Raw genomic sequence first — 21,334 nt, 5'->3', positions numbered from 1 at the left:
GAGGGATGGTATAGCAAGCTGCTTATTGACACATTTAGAAGACAAAAGATGCTGACAGAGATGCAAAGGGATTTAAAATGGGCCGGAATTACGAGTTTTTTCGTTGGCTCTGGTAATTCTAGTGTTAAAGCCCCAAAATGCCAACGAAACGCCCTGCACCTTCTAAGGCAATGAAAACGCGCTTGCATGAATTACAGTACATATAGCGGTAACATCAGTATTTTACATTCTAGCACTTTGGGTGACATAGCAGTACAGTATACAGGTTTATCTTTACATTCTTTTTTTTAGGTAATGTATTAAGCTGAGCTTGAAATTACAAGTGGTTTGGGGGCATATTTAGGGTTTAAACTATAGAAATAGGCATTTTTTTTAAACACATCCAAAATTCACGGTTTTTCACAATTCGCGGGTGCTGTAGGGATGTAAACCCCCGGAAATTTTGTGGGTGTATTTTCTAACTGCAGCATATGCATCTATTTTCAATCAAGTGGAAGCATATGTTACATTATTTGTGAAACAATAAAAATGGATGCATAGATGAAATAAGATAATAGATAAATCAGTATAGCAGAAGAATGTAAGCAAATATAATGTTGCCATTTTCAGTTATTATTGTCTAGTTGTCCACAGAACAGAGACTGCATTTCATTTCTGGGCGGCAACATTCAATAACGTCAATAACTGTGCTTAGTGATTACTTTATAAGATGAATCCATACCACTTGGTCTTAAAGGTCACTGCAAAGAAGGATAGAGTAAAGTAAAGGGAACAGCCAGTCTTTTAACACTAGAATCCCTGAAGCCTACAAATAAAGTCTTTTTCCCGGGTCACCTTAAATTCCTTCGCCCCTCTCCATTAGCATCTTTTGTTTTGCAAATGTGTCGATCACCACAAGCAGCAAGGACCCTGCTATCCCATTCCCCCCACTGCTGCAGCTCAAGTCAGACAAAAAGTTCTCTCAGCTCAAGTCTGTTTATCAGGGTGTGAGGTGCCTGAAGTTGTATACGGTAAAACAATATATCATTATTTGGAACACATGCATTTCATATATGTTCTGTGTCTATAATGATCTATGTAATGTAGTAAGACAGGAAATACAATGCGAAATGTTTAACACATAGCTAAAACAGAAACTTTTTTCATGTTATAGTTATAAGAGCCAATCTTAGAAGTTTAATGCTTTAAGTTTAAACTTTTTTTAGTACATGCACAATTTAAATAGAATATAATTTTTTTTCATAGCCATAGACAACGGTATGGCCTTCACCCCCTGCAAGTTAATATTAGATAGACCTTCTTGGTATATCTACAATACAGTGTGTTTATTGAGTAAATTGTTGTTTAGAACAGGTCCCACATGGACTGAAAGACCCATTTACAGCATGAAAATGGGATAAGCATACAGTTTTCTGACCGTTTACAAATGGTTCAACTGTAAGCAAACTTAACAAAATGAAACAAGATTTATAAGGTTTGAACAGAATTTTTCTTAAAAACAAGAACTTTTCTTTACTTTGCTATATCAATTTTTTTCTTTATTTTTGTGTCAACTGTTTTACTTTGAATTTTTACTAAAGTTTTTTAAAATGAAGATATTTTGTCTGTGGAATCATTTCAAAGCATCAAGCTTTTTGCCAGAATCCCACTAACAATGCCGAACCTGCAGAACTTTAATTTTGGGTAAACGCAGCAACAGTAGTACTAATGACAAAATTTTGAAATGAAGTGTATAATATGTGAAGACTGAAGTCCAAATAGCAAAAGATCACTTTCACAAAAGGTTCAAGTATAACAAAAAAAGCTCGCTTTTATTCAAGAGTATAACTAAACAAAAAGAAATTGGATTAGGTTACGATGCTGGTACGACCACTTGCCTGGTGCAGAGGTAAGAACTGCTGACTTATAATCAAGAGGTTATGGGTTCAATTCCAGGACCTTCCTACATTTACCGTTTTGAGTAGTGAGCTGCTGTTATTGTTACTAATATGGAATAAACATACATTTGATTTGAGTCTGTAAAAGCTGGTGTAAATTTATGGTACTTGTAAAGGTTAGCATTTTTTTTTTTTTTTTATTCGGTTTTATTTTCTGCCACGTTCATGCTCCCCCTGATCTGACACTGCTGTTTTCAAATAAAGATGTGCTATAACAGAGGTGAACTCAGATGAGGATCTACATCGGAGAAAGAGAACAGAACCCATTTCCGCAAGAAAGTCCAGTCACACATGAGAATAACACAGCTGCACTATGCATGAAGGCGAAAGATGGCACCATTTGGATGCAGCAACAGGTTGGGCGTCATCCTGCCAGTGAATCTGCCCACCCACATGTCCTTCAGCGAAACAACAGCAGGGCCTACTGAGCTCGCCAAGGTATTGTACAAAGTTCCGTTTGCAATTATGATTTTTGATGGTCTTTATATGAAAAACATTTATATGTTACTTACATAAACGCCACATTGAATGTTGTTTACCTATATTTATTTACTGATTTTCCTACTTTGTAAAGACAAAGTAGACTGCAGAGCTTCCTGTGTTTGATCGACATAGGCATGCTGACAAAAGTACATGTGCAATGCCACACCTTATTTAGGAAAAGATCAGCTACATAAAGTGTGACTGCAGCTTCCACCTGCAGCTAAAGTCACTTCAGTATGCAAGAAACTCTCTACGCTAGTGTTTAGATCTGGCAGTGTCATGCTGACGGTGTATGTGCCCAAAGAAAGAAGTTTGACTGCATTCTCGGTTCCATTGCTTATGTACTGAAGTGTCTGTAGGACCCTCATCCTCATAAATGTACACCACCTGTTACAGACTCAAATCAAATGTATATTTTTATTCTATAACAGTATCAATAAGAGCAGCTCACTACTCAAAATGGTAAGTCTAGGAAGGTCCCAGAATCAAACCCGCAACCTCTTGATTATAAGTCAGCAGTTTTTACCTCAGCACCAACCAAGTGGTTGTGTCAGCATCATACCCTAATCCTTTTTCTTTTTCTTTGGTTACATTCTTGAATAAAAGCACATTTGTTTATTTATACTTGTACCTTTTATGAAAGTATTTATTTGCTATTTGGACTTAAGTCGTCACACATTATACACTTCATGTCAAAATTTTGTCATTAGTATAACACAAAAAAAGTGTCTGTTTTAGCTATGTGTTCAACATTTCTTGCCTCGCATTTCCTGTCATCCTCCATTTACTCAGATCGTTGTAGACACGGAACACACATTAAATGCATGTGTTCCAAATAACAATTTATTATTTACCCTGTACAACTCCAGGCACCTCAAACCCTGATAACCAGACTTGAGCTTGGAAAACTTATTGTCCAACTTGAGCTGCGGTGATGGGGTGGACGGGGTGGTGGTAGTTCTGGTATAGCAGGCTGTTTGCTGCTTGTGCTGATTGACATATTTGCAAAACAAAAGATGCTAATGGAGAGGTGTGAAGAAATTTTAAGGTGGCCCGGGATTACGGCTTTCTTTGTAGGCTTGAGTGATTCTAGTGTTAAAATGATTGAATATCACAATGATGTTTTGCCTTTTGCTTTTTTTCTTCATAAAACAACATTGGTACAATGTTTTGCAATGTAATCTCAAAACACAGATCAATACTTGATAACATTTTTTTGGCTTGAAACACTGACGTATTCCAAGTTTCAAGGCTTTTTCTATCTATGGACCCGTTTTCCCATTAGCCCTATTGTAATTTAAAGGAACAGATAAAGTATTTATAAAATTTATGTGACAAATTGATATATACCATGATTGTGAAGAAACAAGTTCAACTAGAAAAATCGGTAACTTTAATATATCCTTTAATATATGTTAAATTGTTTTTTTAAAATCTGCTATTTAGTAGTTACAGTTTGGGCATGTATTTAATTGTGTGTGTGTGTGTGTACATACATACACATTATATATATATATGTATATATATATATATATATATATATATATATATATATATATATATATATATATATATATACTGTATATATAATCATGGCATTCATAGTCTGAATCACAATCTGATTGTATGGGTGGTTACCTACCAGGTAACGCTTGTGGTTGGTCTGCAAGTTGGCAAACATCCGCCATGGTGCCCTCTTTCAGTTGCGAGAAGCAGATCATAGAATGGTTGAATAGTTTACTGTCAAATAATGCAAAGATTACGCGACACGTGTTTCGCCCTAATTCTGGGCTCATCAAGTATACACACTCACTGCACCCCCCTCTCGGGGCGAAACACTTGTCGCGTACTCTTTGCATTATTTGACAGTAAACTATTCAACCATATATATATGTATGTATGTATGTATGTATGTATGTATGTGTGTGTGTGTGTGTGTATGTGTATATATACAGTGATCCCTCCTCGATCGTGGGGGTTGCGTTCCAGAACGCCCCGCGAAAATCTGCGAAGTAAAAACCGTATGTTTATATGGTTATTTTTATATTGTCACACTTGGGTCACAGATTTGCACAGAAACACAGGAGGTTGTAGAGAGACAGGAACTTTATTCAAACACTGCAAACAAACATTTGTCTCTTTTTCAAAAGTTTTAAACGTGCTCCATGACAAGACAGAGATGACAGTCTGTCTCACAATTAAAAGAATGCAAACATATCTTCCTCTTCAAAGGAGTGCGAGACAGGAGCAGGGAATGTCAGAGAGAGAGAGAAAAGCAAACAATCAAAAATCAATAGGTGCTGTTTGAGCTTTTAAGTATGCGAAGCACTGTGCGGGAAGCATATCGCGCAACAAAGCAGCCACAAGTAAGCCCAGCAAGGAAGGGAGCAATGTGAAGGTAGTCTTCAGCATTTTTTGAGGAGCATCCGTATCGTCTAGGGGTGCGAACAGCCCCCCTGCTCACAATATATTTGAAGAGTTTTTTTTATTATGTAATACGTGCTCTGATTGGGTAGCTTCTCAGCCATCTGCCAATAGCGTCCCTTGTATGAAATCAAATGGCAAACCAACTGAGGACGCAAGTATCAGAAATTAAAAGACATATTGTCCACTGAAACCCACGAACCAGCGAAAATATATATTTAAATATGCTTACATATAAAATCTGCGATAGAGTGAAGCCACGAAAGTCAAAGCGCGATATAGCGAGGGATTACTGTGTGTGTAATATATATATATCAGTCATGGCCAAAATTATCTGCACCCCTGGAATTTTCCTTGAAAATGCACCATTTCTCCCAGAAAATTGTTGCAATTACAAATGTTTTGGTATACACATGTTTATTTCCTTTATGTGCATTGGAACAACACAAAAAAACAGAAAAAAAAGCCAAATCGTACACAATTTCACACAAAACTCAAAAACCGGGCTGGACAAAATTATTGGCACCCTCTACTTAATATTTTGTTGCACGCCCTTTGGAAAAAATAACTGAAATCAAGCACTTCCTATAACCATCAACAAGCTTGTTACACCTCTCAACTGGAATTTCCGACCACTCTTCTTTTGCAAACTGCTCAAGGTTTCTCAGATTTGAAGGTCGCCTTCTCCCAACAGCAATTTTGAGATCTCTCCATAAGTGTTCAATCGGATTTAGATCCAGACTCATTGCTGGCCACTTCAGAACTCTTCAGCGCTTTGTCTTCAACCATTTCTGAGTGCTTTTAGAGGTATGTTTGGGGTCATTGTCCTGCTGGAACACCCATGACCTCTGACGCAGACCCAGCTTTCTGACACTGGGCCCTACATTGCGATGGATAGTTCGAGCTGACACTGTTGCACCCTGAGTCTGCAGAACAACTTGAATATGTTTTGAAGTTGATTAGGGTTGTTTATCCGCCATTCGGTCTATCCTTCGTTGCAGTCTTTTATCAATTTTTCTCTTCCGTCCACATCCAGGGAGATTGCGCACAGTGGACAAAGGAACATGAAGGTCTCTGGAGATGGACTTGTAGCCTTGAGATTGTTGATATTTTTCCACAATTTTTGTTCTCAAGTCCTCAGACAATTCTCTGCTCTTCTTTCTGTTCTCCATGCTTAATGTGGCTCTCTCAGACACACAAAAAAAGGCTGAGCCAACTTTTCTCCATTTTAACTGGCTTCAGGTGTGATTGCTATATCGCCAGCACCTGTTTCTTGCCACAGGTGAGTTCAAACGAGCATCATATGCTTGAAATAAAACGATTTACCCACAATTTTGAAAGGGTGCCAATAATTTTGTTCGGCCCATTTTTGGAGTTCTGTGTGATATGATGTCAGTTTTGGCTTTTTTTCTCTGATTTTTTGTGTTGTTCCAATGCACATAAAGGAAATAAACATGTATATACAAAAATGTTTGTAATTGCAATAATTTTATAGGAGAAATGGTGCATTTTCTGGGAAAATTCCAGGGGTGCCGATAATTTCAGCCATGACTGTATATGTATGTGTGTGTGTATATATTGTGACACTAGGGGTCGCTGTTGTCCCGTAAAACCCACAGACAAAATGTCCAAACACCAGGTTAAAAATCCCAGTAATATTTTTAATTATTACTATAATGTGCACAAAGCACCTCCACAATACACAAATAAATCAATAATCATTCAAATAATCAACAATAAATCAATCCTCCACTCCCAGCAGCTCTGTCACTCTTCCTCCCAACTCCGGCTCTCCTGCTGGGTTTCCCACAGTCCATTAAATAGTCCTTGACCCGGAAGTGCTCCTGTCCTTCAGTCCACGTGATTCCATAGCACTTCTGGGTCAAATAAAGAGTTATATTTTTCTTCAGCCTAGAAGTACTTCAGTTTTTCCGTCCCCGTGACTTGGGAGTACTTCTGGGCTATACGGGAAATAAAAATCCCCTTGTCTTCCTGCAGCGTCCCACGGTGGCCCTCAGGGTCCCCAACAGGACTGTGAAACCGAACTCCATCTCCCATGATGCCCTGTGGGAATCCTGGGCACTTCTATGCTGCAGGGAAGACGCCATCTAGCGGCCTGGATGTGTTGGCTGGGTAAGTTGCCGGTCGTCCATCACAGTTCCCTCCCCTCAGCAAAGCATAGTGGAGCGTAACGTCCAGCCCTGCGAGGGTCGTCTTCCTCCAGGAGGAGCCACTGGCTGTGGCCGGTCCCTGGCTACACCCTGTAAAATAATCATGGGAGAACCGAGGTGAGACATTGTATATAAATACTTTACTTTCTCCCCGGTTCTCCGTGGACAATTTTGCCACATATGGCCCGGCCGGCAGCATTCATAGCACAGCCGCCTTCCTCCTGTTTGTCTTTCCCTGCGAGACTGAAAGCAGTTTGGAAACCCTTGCTCCGCCCCTTTAGTCGCTAAGGAGGGGTCATCTGCCGCACATGAGCTCACAGCTCCACGCTCTATGTTATCAGGAGATCCCTGTTTCTCTTCCAGGATCTCCTTTTTAATCTGGGGCTTTCTTACAGTCTGAGTCTCTCTGTGTAAGAGAGAGACCCTTCGCTGCTTGAACCCCTTTAGATTTATAAATGACCGGCTCCGATGTCTTAAGGACCGCATTGCTCCGGGAGGCAACACTACCCCGCTGCTCCATCTTTTGCGATCCTTCCCCCAGACACTCGGTCATCATTCCATACTCCTTTGTAAGGCTCGAGGTTACTTGGCACCCGCTACTAATTAATTGTGGGCCCGTTTCACTCTGCGTCCTTCTTTCATGTACGGTACCGGTGACACTTACCTGAACCACCGAATTAACCATTACGGGAGGCTCCCAACAACATCGCCGCAGGTATTCTTCTAAGTGTTTCAAAGGTGCTTTGGCCGCTGGTCCCAGTTCCTCCACGATCTTCTTGATTGACGTCGCTACCTGAAAGAAACTATGTACGGGCTGGAGTAGTTTTTCCAGCTCCCGCACGTCCATATTATTAGTTGAATCGGCTGGAGGTAGGCTCGAGCCATCATCAGCCCTACCTCCTGGCCGTGAGCCAATGAGCACGCCCGTTTCTGGCACGTGCTCTGTTGGGTTTCGTAATGGCGGCTGGGATTTGGAGTTTTTCCCTTCAGAGGCCCGCGGTGCTGTCATCAGCTGACTGTGATCCGCCTGTTTTTAATTTATCGGCGGACCGATCAGTCATGTCCCGGACTCCCTTACCTTTATGTGGGGTGAGCGATGCCTCACACGCCTCCCCCTTCCTCTTCGGAAAGTCCAAGTCCGTCATTTCAGGGGCTAAGTAAAACGCAGCAGGATGTGGATCTTCTCCTTCCCAGAATACCTCGGGGTAGGTCACGTGTCCCTCATCGGCAAACTGCAGACGGAAGTCCTCATTACTCATACGATCCTGTATGAGTGCGCTACTATCTTCGGGATTATATTCTGCTTCCCGCAGAACCTCCGCATGATCTCCTACGCGGTATGAGCACGGGACAAAGTGCATTACTTTAAAAATGTTCTTAATTCTTTCCCCAGCACATAGCTTGTCTTGGACGCTGTCCTCCGGAAGTTTCTCCCGATGTGCATAGCCACTCCGTGGCTCGTTCTGAGTGCAGGCAATGTTGAGCTCTTCAGTTCCACTTGAGTTGTTGGTCTGCTTTGTCTTTTTCTTCCCCATGATGGACTGGCAAATAGGTTTGGCAGGTGCCTACGTGTCGTGATGCGGTCTTGTGGGTTGTGTGCACAGACTATTTTTCTTTTCAGGTTCTCTGCCAACAGATGGCCATAAAATCCTGCCGACTACGCCACTGTGACACTAGGGGTCGCTGTTGCCCCATAAAACCCACAGACAAAACGTCCAAACACCAGGTTAAAAGTCCCAGTAATATTTTTAATTATTACTATAATGTGCACAAAGCACCTCCACAATACACAAATAAATCAATAATCATACAAATAATCAACAATAAATCAATCCTCCACTCCCAGCAGCTCTGTCACTCTTCCTCCCAACTCCGGCTCTCCTGCTGGGTTTCCCACAGTCCTTTAAATAGTCCTTGACCCGGAAGTGCTCCTGTCCTTCAGTGCACGTGATTCCATAGCACTTCCGGGTCAGTACTTCAGTTCTTCACGCTCTTGGTAATAAGAGTCACTAGCAGAGCAAGCCTGTTTAAGTGCATATTCTAATGAGCTATCAGCATGCTGCAAGTGCACAAAATCTGTCTGCTCGCTAGTGCTCGGTTTGTGTTCGGAGGCATTTGTATGTTGAAGTTGTAGCCTCTCTAGGAAATTGGAGGAATCATTCCCGGTATCACTGGAGAGATCAGGTTCAATGTCCAAGGCTTGAGGCCTTCTCCGACAGCCACCAGTTCCTTTCCTTCGTTCATGATGACAGGGGTCTCTAGGGCTGATTCCCCAAACTCAGCTACGAGCCTAGGGAATAGGACGTTCCTCCTGTCGATCAGCAAGGGCCATGGGCAGGAATCCGAAATGGCAGTCCAAACTTTAAAGTTCCGACCCTTATATTTTAAAGGAAGCAGCACAGTCTCAGTCCTTAACATCCCCATGCACACAGCATATGTTCACAGTCTCGGTGCTACACAGGGACATACTGCTGAGGCAGTCAAGTCTGACAACACAAAGGTCACTCACTACCTGAGTCCAACAAGGCAGAGATCTCGTGGTCCACTAACATCACAGAGATCATTAAGTGGTGCTTTTTCAGTGAAGTAGAAGGAACATGGGAGCAAGACACCTAGGCTAAGCCGACCTCGAAGGACCGAGCAGGGGAGAGGTGACATTCTCTGGTGACCTGATCACACCGGAAACAACTGCGCTCGGCACCACTACAGAAATATGCACATTAGCGTCTATGACCAGGAGCCTGTCCAGATGTGGTCATATCAGCACCAATGGGAGCCCAGGGTTGTCTTTCTGAGGAAACTGAAAGTTCAAGGCCCTGAGCCCGCTGTTCATTGTGACAATATTGGGCAGGCTGTGAGTGTGCCCCTGGCAAAGCAAATGCACCACCCTGTCTCCAAGTGGCCTGGGAGCCTTCCAATCGTATGTCGAAGGTGGAGAATGAGTCAACATCATGACAAAAAAACTTATCGCAGAGAACTTCATTAATCCCCACCAGTACCACATCACTGGATACTTTCTCCACAATCCACTCGATCGAGTCCCCCTCAAACCAGCTGTGAATGAGATGAATTAAATCCTGCAACTGGGCACGAGGAGGGCGATCCAGGTCCAGTTTCCATTGGCAAAGTGTAGAGGCCTTAGCCAGACCCAGAACATTCACATCGTCTTAAGGATCCTTCTGTGCAACCACTCCTGGTATCACTTGTCACGCTTGGGTCACAGAATTGCACAGAAACATAGGAGATTGTAAAGACAGGAACTTTATTCAAACACTTCAAACAAACATGTCTCTTTCAGAAGTAAAACAAGCTTAGTATGCAGTTAGTTCTCATTTAAAAGAATAGGCAAACGTGAGAAGCATATCACACAACAGAGCAGCGGCAAGTATGCCCAGCAAGGGAGCAATGTGAAGGTAGTCTATCTGCGTTTTTAAGAGGGTTTTTTTGAGGAGCGTCCGTGTATTCTAAGGGTGCGTTCAGCCCCCCTGCTCACAATATATATTATATAATATTTTTTTTTTTTAACACAGATTACTACTTGTCTTCTGAGAATCTCGTGTTGTCATCTTTCGGCAAGAATTCCATCATTGGGATACTGCAACAACAACTGTGATGACACCAGAAAAGACTTGATTGACATTTCCATTCCATCATGGAAGCCTAGGCTCAAAGAAAAATTAGAAACAAAGCGAGCCCGGCTATTATATGAGAGTCGAAAGAGGGGCATGCTGGAAAACTGCATATTACTTAGGTATGTGATCAATCATTGTGACCTTAAAAAAATATTCTGTATGGAGATAAATTTAAACATGGCCACTGGATTTTGCTGTTTTTCAGTATGGCAATTTTACGACAAAGTAGTGATAATATCATTAATGATGCCATTTACAGTCTTGTTATATGAATTTCATTAATATAATTTTAGTTATTGGAATGTGCAAACTTCAGTGCAATAAATATCAGGTCAACTTTATAAAATAACTTTCAAACTCTTTTAATAGTTATTAAATGCTATTAACATTGAATGTGTTAAAGTAATTATTAAAACAGATTTTATTTTATATTCGAGATGCCCTTATTTAACAAATTGTAAATGGCACTTTTCCATCCATTTATTTTTTTTTACTCACTCTAGCTTGTTAACCTTTGCAAAACATAAATAAATGTCAATCTGTTACAGGATTCATTGCTCCTTTCAATGACATTCAATACACTTTATTCATACAGCCATTTAATATTTCTACATATTTCTGTTCTATACAGTGGAACCTCGGGTCACGACCGTAATTCGTTCCAAAACTGTGGTCGCAACCTGATTTGGTCATGACCCGAAGTAATTTCCCCCATAGGATTGTATGTAAATACAAGTAATCCGTTCTGAACCGTACGAGCTGTATGTAAATATGTTTTTTTAAAGATTTTAAAAAAATAGTAAATTTTACCATAGAATGCACAGTGTAATAGTAAACTAAATGTTTACTTACTTCTGTAATGTTTATTTCTTCTGCTTGGGCTCTCTCTCTCGCTCTCTCTCTCGCTCTCTCTCTCTCTCTCGCTCGCTGCACGGGGAATGCACAGGGAGAGACTGAACATGTGCAGAAATCATCGTCGCGTACTAACCGGAAGGGAAACTGGCTTGTTCGTCACCCAAGTGTGTGGTCGTGAACAGATGCAAAAGTTTGGCGAACTTTTTGGTCATAACCAGAGTTGTACATGGTCCGAGATGTTCGTGACCTGAGGTTCCACTGTATCTGGTTGCACCATACCCATTTTCAGTTTACCTACAGCCTGTAGTTAGAGGCTTGCTTATTATTTTCTCTCTCAAACTACTTTAAAAGCAGTGTAAAGTGTGCCATGCGAACATTTCATTAATTGTAAATTATTATTAGAAATGATTTTATTATCTTATATCGTCAAGACACGAATTCATCTGACAGAACACCACATCATGGGCGGTCTTTTGGCCCTGCAGAATTTTTTTTTTTTCTCTAGCCTAACTGGAGTTTTTTTTTCTGTCCTCTTGGCCGTCCAACCTTACTTTTTCCCTTGTTACATGCTGTATACAGTGGGGCAAAAAAGTATTTAGTCAGCCACCACTTGTGCAAGTTCTCCCACTTAAAAAGATGAGAGAGGCCTGTAATTTTCATCATAGGTATACCTCAACTATGAGAGACAAAATGAGAAAAAAAAATCCAGAAAATCACATTGTCTGATTTTTGAAGAATTTATTTGCAAATTATGGTGGAAAAAAAGTATTTGGTCAATCACAAAAGTTCATCTCAATACTTTGTTATATACCCTTTGTTGGCAATGACAGAGGTCAAACGTTTTCTGTAAGTCTTCACAAGGTTTTCACACACTGTTGCTGGTATTTTGGCCCATTCCTCCATGCAAATCTCCTCTAGAGCAGTGGTGTTTTGGGGCTGTCGCTGGGCAACACGGACTTTCAACTCAGTGGGGTTGAGATCTGGAGACTGGCTAGGCCACTCCAGGACCTTGAAATGCTTCTTACGAAGCCACTTCTTCGTTACCCGGGCGGTGTGTTTGGGATCATTGTCATGCTGAAAGACCCAGCCACGTTTCATCTTCAATGCCCTTGCTGATGGAAGGAGGTTTTCACTCAAAATCTGATGATACATGGCCCCATTCATTCTTTCCTTTACACGGATCAGTCATCCTGGTCCCTTTGCAGAAAAACAGCCCCAAAGCATGATGTTTTCTACCCCCATGCTTTACAGTAGGTATGGTGTTCTTTGGATGCAACTCAGCATTCTTTCTCCTCCAAACACGACGAGTAGAGTTTTTACCAAAAAGTTCTATTTTGGTTTCATTCCTCTTCTGGATCATCCAAATGCTTTCTAGCAAACTTCAGACGGGCCTGCACATGTACTGGCTTAAGCAGGGGGCACGTCTAGCACTGCAGGATTTGAGTCCCTGGCGGCGTAGTGTGTTACTGATGGTAGCCTTTGTTACTTTGGTCCCAGCTCTCTGCAGGTCATTCACTAGGTCCCCCCCCGTGTGGTTCTGGGATTTTTGCTCACCGTTCTTGTGATCATTTTGAACCCACGGGGTGAGATCTTGCGTGGAGCCCCAGATCGAGGGAGATTATCAGTGGTCTTGTATGTCTTCCATTTTCTAATAATTGCTCCCACGGTTGATTTCTTCATACCAAGCTGCTTACCTATTGCATATTCAGTCTTCCCAGCCTCGTGCAGGTCTACAATTTTGTTTCTGGTGTCCTTTGACAGCTCTTTGGTCTTGGCCATAGTGGAGTTTGGAGTGTAACTGTTTGAGGTTGTGGACAGGTGTCTTTTATATTGATAACGAGTTCAAACAGGTGCCATTAATACAGATAACGAGTGGAGGACAGAGGACCCTCTTACAGAAGAAGTTACAGGTCTGTGAGAGCCAGAAATCTTGCTTGTTTGTAGGTGACCAAATACTTATTTTCCACCATAATTTGCAAATAAATTCTTTAAAAATCAGACTGTGATTTTCTGGATTTTTTTTTCTCATTTTGTCTCTCATAGTTGAGGTATACCTATGATGAAAATTACAGGCCTCTCTCATCTTTTTAAGTGGGAGAACTTGCACAATTGGTGGCTGACTAAATACTTTTTTGCCCCACTGTAATATTCCATCCATCCATTCATTATCCAACCTGCTATATCCTAACACAGGGTAACGGGTCTGCTGGAGCCAATCCCAGCCAACACAGGGCGCAAGGCAGGAAGCAAACCCCGGGCAGGTCGTCAACCCACCGCAGGGCACGCACACACACACCCACACACCAAGCACACACTAGGGACAATGTAGAATCGCCAATGCACCTAACCTGCATGTCTTTGGACTGTGGAGGAAACCGGAATACCCGGAGGAAAGCCACGCAGACACAGCAAAAGAACATGCAAACTCCATGCCCGGGTCTCTTAACTGTGAGACAGCAGCGCTACCCACTGCACCACCGTGCCACCCTGCTTTATAATGTTATTGTCTAATCTTCTTCTTTGTTTATGTTTTATATATTAACTTCCTTTTTATGTCATCTTGTAAAGCACTTTGAGCTACATTGTTTGTATGAAAATGTTCTATATAAGTAAATGTTGTTATTTGTAGTAAGTGTTTTATATATGCTATATAGTGCAATTGCTATGTCCATATCATTGTCTACCCATCTTTATTTGTATTGGTAACCTACTGGCATATTAATCATTAGTATATTAGTGAAGGGCGGCACGGTGGCGCAGTGGGTAGCGCTGCTGCCTCGCAGTTGGGAGATCTGGGGACCTGGGTTCGATTCCCAGGTCCTCCCTGCGTGGAGTTTGCATGTTCTCCCCGTGTCTGCGTGGGTTTCCTCCCACAGTCCAAAGACTTGCAGGTTAGGTGGATTGGCGATTCTAAATTGGCCCTAGTGTGTGCTTGGTGTGTGGGTGTGTTTGTGTGTGTCCTGCGGTGGGTTGGCACCCTGCCCAGGATTGTTTCCTGCCTTGTGCCCTGTGTTGGCTGGGATTGGCTCCAGCAGACCCCCGTGACCCTGTGTTCGGATTCAGCGGGTTGGAAAATGGATGGATGGATGGATATTAGTGAAGCTTACTATATTATAGAAAGATACAATTCTCTGTCCCACTTAATCCAGTTCAGGGTTGTGGAGAGTGTATTTTTCATATCTGACTATTTTGTAATGTAGGGACCAGATGCTGCCTTGAGTCTTGCCACAGAGAATTCTGAAAGGATCATTTAAAAAAAAAAAAAAAAAAAAGGAAGATTTCCAAACAAAAAAGGACTTTGGTAGGTTTCCAGTGACTGGCAGAGGCACATTTTGCAGTGAATGCTTCTAAAGCAAATAGCCTCTGCTGGATAGCAGAAAATTAGGGGTAAGAAAGGTCTAGAACAGGATTGTCAGATTCAGTTCCTGGAGGTTGTAATGACTGCTAGTTTTTGTCTGAACTACTTCAATTATGAATTAAATTGTCATTACTAATGGATTGTACTACAGTATATTGTCTTGATTTTAGTTAACTTGCATTATAGCTTTTTTTTTCTTTAAACAGCAGCCAAATAATGAGATGGAAAGCACACCAACAGATGACCAATGTTACTGGATCCCATTGTCTCTCATACAATATCTGTCTCAGTAAACTATTATACAAAAAAATCCTGGAACGAGACGAGACTTTTTAGCCTGATACAAGACGTGACTTTTCAGAGAGATACTTTCAAGTCCCGTAAGACAAGACTTTGTGCCAAGAGATTTAACCACACCCAGGGCCCGAAATAAAAGACAAAGTGTAGATGACAAAGTAGAATATCATAAAGAGGTTCAAAAACGTTGGCGTGAAACACATGCAGAGCAGGATAGAGATAATGAAAGTACTAAAATTCGAAAGTCTCAAAGAAATGATAGTAAAGATCGCATTAGCGCAAACAAACAGAAATTATTACTTTGTGAAATAATGGAAAAGCAAAAAGAGATTGAATGTATTGTTCGGATTTAAACTTTAAGTCGGAGAATTGTAGACAGTCTATTTCATGTTGCCATTAGGGAAAAGTAGTGTTTCTTCCCAATGAAGAGGTGTATCCATTATAATTAAAAGATTTGTTTGATGAAAGTGAAATCCACAAAAGCGAGCAGCAGAGACACAAAATGGCTGGCAGGGTTTGGCGAGTGAAGCGAGCAGGGGACGAAGCCCCCTAGTATTTTAAAAGAAAAAAGTCAAGGTCTGAGAAATACTGATCTGTGGTGGTCTACTCTGGGAACAAGCCATGTAATTGAACAAAGGGTTACATTAACAACTAGTTAGGAAATTGATTGGAATGAATATAGTGGCCCTCCAGGACTGTTGGATATCCCTGAGTTGGCTGGTCATCTATTGACTTTGCATGTCTTTTTTGTTTTGCTGCCATGTGATTGGGGAAAAAAAAAAACAAGTAAGTCCGTTATAATTAAGAGTCTGTTAATTAGTAGCAGGAACTGGTTACTTATTGAGAATGTGGCTGGAATTAAAACCTGCAGCCACTGTGGCCCTCCAGGGTCTGAGTTTGAGACCCCTGGTCTAGAAATAGAAAATTGTTAGGAAAAATAGGAATGTGAATTGCAAGAGTTTATGTATGAAAATTAAATTGGGCACTCCAGTCCAAAAACTAAACACTGAAGGACAGTCCATTATCATGCACATACAGTGCATCCGGAAAGTATTCACAGTGCATCACTTTTTCCACATTTTGTTATGTTACAGCCTTATTCCAAAATGGATTAAATTCATTTTTTTCCTCAGAATTCCACACACAACACCCCATAATGACAACATGAAAAAAGTTTACTTGAGGTTTTTGCAAATATATTAAAAATAAAAACATTGAGAAAGCACATGTACGTAAGTATTCACAGCCTTTGCCGTGAAGCTTGAAATTGAGCTCAGGTGCATCCTGTTTCCCCTGATCATCCTTGAGATGTTTCTGCAGCTTAATTGGAGTCCACCTGTGGTAAATTCAGTTGACTGGACATGAATTGGAAAGGCACACACCTGTCTATATAAGGTCCCACAGTTGACAGTTCATGTTAGAGCACAAACCAAGCATGAAGTCAAAGGAATTGTCTGTAGACCTCTGAGACAGGATTGTCTCGAGGCACAAATCTGGGGAAGGTTACAGAAAAATTTCAGCTGCTTTGAAGGTCCCAATGGGCACAGTGGCCTCCATCATCCGTAAGTGGAAGAAGTTCGAAACCACCAGGACTCTTCCTAGAGCTGGCCGGCCATCTAAACTGAGCGATCGGGGGAGAAAGACCTTAGTCAGGGAGGTGACCAAGAACCCGATGGTCACTCTGTCAGAGCTCCAGAGATCCTCTGTGGGGAGAGGAGAACCTTCCAGAAGGACAACCATCTCTGCAGCAATCCACCAATCAGGCCTGTATGGTAGAGTGGCCAGATGGAAGCTACTCCTTAGTAAAAGGCACATGGCAGCCCACCTGGAGTTTGCCAAAAGGCACCTGAAGGACTCTCAGACCATGAGAAAGAAAATTCCCTTGTCTGATGAGACAAAGATTGAACTCATTGGTATGAATGCCAGGCGGCACGTTTGGAGGAAACTTGGCACCATCCCTACAGTGAAGCATGGTGGTGGCAGCATCATGCTGTGGGTATGTTTTTCAGTGGCAGGAACTGGGAGACTAGTCAGGATAAAGGGAAAGATGACTGCAGCAATGTACAGAGACATCCTGGATGAAAACCTGCTCCAGAGCGCTCTTGACCTCAGACTGGGGCGACGGTTCATCTTTCAGCAGGACAACGACCCTAAGCACACAGCCAAGATATCAAAGGAATGGCTTCAGGACAACTCTGTGAATGTCCTTGAGTGGCCCAGCCAGAGCCCAGACTTGAATCCGATTGAACACCTCTGGAGAGATCTTAAAATGGCTGTGCACCAACGCTTCCCATCCAACCTGATGGAGCTTGAGAGGTGCTGCAAAGAGGAATGGGTGAAACTGGCCAAGGATATGTGTGCCAAACTTGTGGCATCATATTCAACAAGACTTCAGGCTGTAATTGCTGCCAAAGGTGCATCGACAAAGTACTGAGCAAAGGCTGTGAATACTTATGTACATGTGATTTCTTAGTTTTTTTATTTTTAATAAATTTGCAAAAACCTCAAGTAAACTTTTTTCACGTTGTTATTATAGGGTGTTTTGTTCAGAATTCTGAGGAAAAAAATGAATTAAATCCATTTTGGAATAAGGCTGTAACATAACAAAATGTGGAAAAAGTGATGCGCTGTGAATACTTTCTGGAGTAGATTATGCTTTTTCTTTTTTGCATTTTTTTTCTCTCCTGCGCTTTTGAGTCTCTTTTCTCCATGCTGCTCTTTCTTCTTCGCTTAGTCGTCGAAGTTTCATCTATAACGTATTGTCCTTAAACGCTTTATATGCGCTGAGAGCCCTGGATCTGTGTGTGCTGAAAGCCTTGACATGACTGAGTGTTTTGCTGCCCGTGGTCTTATTTGATATCGGTTGTAAGTAGGGCGTGTCTTGCAAGAATCTCATGTTCTACATCCCCGCGAGACGGTCCAGGGTAAATTTCTTGGCACAAAGTCTCATGTTTAAGGTCCCTGTGAGACACTCCGTGGCCAATCTCTTTCATCTCGCGGGTCTTTTAAGTGTCTTCTGTGATCTTCACGTCTCATCTCCCTAGTCATTATCTCCCAGGATTTTTTTATAATAGAGATATATATAATAGTGTGTGTGTGTATGTATATCCATATTACTAAACGAGAATGGTAAACCGGATATGGACGCAGGGACCTGCCCATGGACGCAAAAGACATAGTGCGCAAGTGCCACACAAAGCCCCCCCCCCCCAGAGTGAAACGGGAAAGATTACGCACGTGCGCAGGCGCCACACAAAGCCCCCCCCCCCCCACCAGAGCAAAACGGGAGAGACTATGAACCGTCAGAGTAGGAAACAAAGTAAAACCTCATAAAGAGGTTAAAGAACAGGGACAAACACATGGAGAGCAGGTTACAGAACAAAGCACCCCTGCCCAGAGTAAAACGAGACAGACTACGAACCGTCTGACATGCCGCAAGCAGGATAAAGCGAGCGTCAGAGTAGGAAACAAAGTAAAACCTCATAAATAGGTTAAAGAACAGGGATAAACACATGGAGAACAGGTTACAGAACAAAGCCCCCCGCCCAGAGTAAAACGAGAAAGACTACGAACCGTCTGACATGCCGCAAGTAGGATAAAGCGAGGTCAGAAATAAAACACAGAGTAGGAAACAAAGTAAAACTTTATAAAGGGATTAAAGAACGGGGACGAACACATTGAGAGCGGGTTACAGATGATGAAAACTGGAATGCAACAGCTTCAAAAATACCTAGGCACGAAACACATGCACACCGAGATACAGAATATCTAAAGACAGAAACAACGACAGTTAAACGTCCACACCACACAGTGGAGGTACACAGCATGGTAAAAACCGACATAATACGGAAAGTGCAGGCGTCGCCGCCATATTGTGAGTGGCACTAATGCGTGGTGAAATCGCAGGAGGAGACATAGTAAAACAAGAGGAGTCAACGCCCCCTACGGAGTGCACAAAGGTTCATACATCAAACCCGAGATGGTACGGACACGCGTCTGAAACTGCGGAAGCAAAACTGTCTCGGCTCCAAAACCAAACAGCTCAACAAGTGACACAGCTTCGACACTGAGCCCGCGTGGACAGATCTAATGGACGTGGACGCCTACAACGCACGTCTCAAACTGCGTAGGCAAAGCAGGCACGGATTCAACACGACACAGCTCCAGTGACCGAGATACAAACACGCGCCTGCCTGGATATAATTAATAAACGCAGGCGCCTACAACGTGTGTCTGAAATGCCGCAGACCAGGCAGGCACTGCTCCAAAAAGAAAGAGCTTGACTAAACGAGATACGAAGTGAAACGGGAAACACTACAGAGTCCGCAATGCTCCACAATGCACCGCATAATAGTTCGGAAAGAGCTTCGTAGTAACAGTGGGGAGACCCACAGTGACACGGGCGAACGCTACGTATTAAACATACGTCATCCTCACACATCTAACCTATACAGCATAGGTAAATCACATTACAGTGATGTATTATTAACAGTACAATAAACGTCACAGTATCGCAAACAAATGAAAATTATTACTCGCAAAAGGGAAATTATATTCACCACGGACCAGGTGTCATTGAAACAAAAGCAGAATAAAGCGAGATCAGAAATGAAAGACAGAGTAGAAAGCAAAGTAAGACGTCATAAACAGGTTAAACGAGGGGGCCAAACACATGGACAGCAAGTTACTGATAATGAAGACTGGAATTCAAAAGCTTCAAAAACCAAAGCTCGATTGACCGAGATACAAACTGAAACGGCAAACACTACGGGGTCCGCAGTAGTCCACAGTGCACCGCATAATAGTACGGACGGAGCTCCATATTAACAGTGGGGGGCCCCAGAGTGACACGAGCGAACGCTCCGTATTAAACGTGCGTCATCCTCACACGTGGCTGCCCAGCGGGCACGGGTTCAAAACGCCGGGGGTAGGCGAGCGAAGCGAGCAGGGGGCGGAGCCCCCTTGTATGTGTGTGTGTGTGTGTGTGTATATATATATATATATATATATATATATATATATATATATATATATATACAGTGGGTACGGAAAGTATTCAGACCCCCTTCAATTTTTCACTCTTTGTTATATTGCAGCCATTTGCTAAAATCATTTCAATTAATTTTTTTCCTCATTAATGTACACACAGCACCCCATATTGACAGACAAAAAAAAGAATTTTTGAAATTGTTGCAGATTTATTAAAAAAGAAAAACTGAAATATCACATGGTCCTAAGTATTCAGACCCTTTGCTGTGACACTCATATATTTAACTCAGGTGCTTTCCATTTCTTCTGATCATCCTTGAGATCACCTTCATTTGAGTCCAGCTGTGTTTGATTATACTGATTGGACTTGATTAGGAATGCCACACACCTGTCTATATAAGACCTTACAGCTCACAATGCATGTCAGAGCAAATGAGAATCATGAGGTCAAAGGAACTGCCTGAAGAGCTCAGAGACAGAATTGTGGCAAGGCACAGATCTGGCCAAGGTTACAAAAAAATTTCTGCTGCACTTAAGGTTCCCAAGAGCACAGTGGCCTCCATAATCCTTAAATGGAAGACGTTTGGGACGACCAGAACCCTTCCTAGAGCTGGCCGTCCGGCCAAGCTGAGCTACCGGGGGAGAAGAGTCTTGGCGAGAGAGGTAAAGAAGAACCCAAAGATCACTTTGGCTGAGCTCCAGAGATGCAGTCAGGAGATGGGAGAAAGTTGTAGAAAGTCAACCATCACTGCAGCCCTCCACCAGTCAGGGCTTTATGGCAGAGTGGCCTGTCAGAAGCCTCTCCTCAGTGCAAGACACATGACAGCCCACATGGAGTTTGCTAAAAGACACCTAAAGGACTCTGAGATGGTGAGAAATAAGATTCTCTGGTCTGATGAGACCAAGATAGAACTTTTTGGCCTTAATTCTAAGCGGTATGTGTGGAGACAACCAGGCACTGCTCATCACTTGTCCAATACAGTCCCCACAGTGAAGCATGGCGGTGGCAGCATCATGCTGTGGGGGTGTTTTTCAGCTGCAGGGACAGGACGACTGGTTGCAATCGAGGGAAAGATGAATGCGGCCAAGTACAGGGATATCCTGGACAAAAACCTTCTCCAGAATGCTAAGGACCTCAGACTGGGCCGAAGGTTTACCTTCCAACAAGACAATGACCCTAAGCACACA

General features: G+C 42.3%; 1 protein-coding gene across 1 annotated transcript in view; it reads left to right on the top strand.

Moving 5' to 3' along the window:
* The window catches only part of sdhaf2 (succinate dehydrogenase complex assembly factor 2), a 64,693-nt gene that overhangs the window by 30,914 nt on the left and 12,445 nt on the right, over positions 1-21,334 (top strand). Inside the window, exon 2 of the mRNA XM_051922072.1 lies at positions 10,546-10,766. Within this exon, the coding sequence (XP_051778032.1) occupies positions 10,546-10,766 (221 nt within the window). The remainder of the gene's footprint in view (positions 1-10,545; positions 10,767-21,334) is intronic.

This window comes from Erpetoichthys calabaricus, chromosome 2 (assembly GCF_900747795.2).
Source record: "Erpetoichthys calabaricus chromosome 2, fErpCal1.3, whole genome shotgun sequence".
In the NCBI taxonomy this organism is placed as follows: domain Eukaryota; kingdom Metazoa; phylum Chordata; class Cladistia; order Polypteriformes; family Polypteridae; genus Erpetoichthys; species Erpetoichthys calabaricus.
This window is presented reverse-complemented; position numbering and strand designations above follow the sequence as displayed.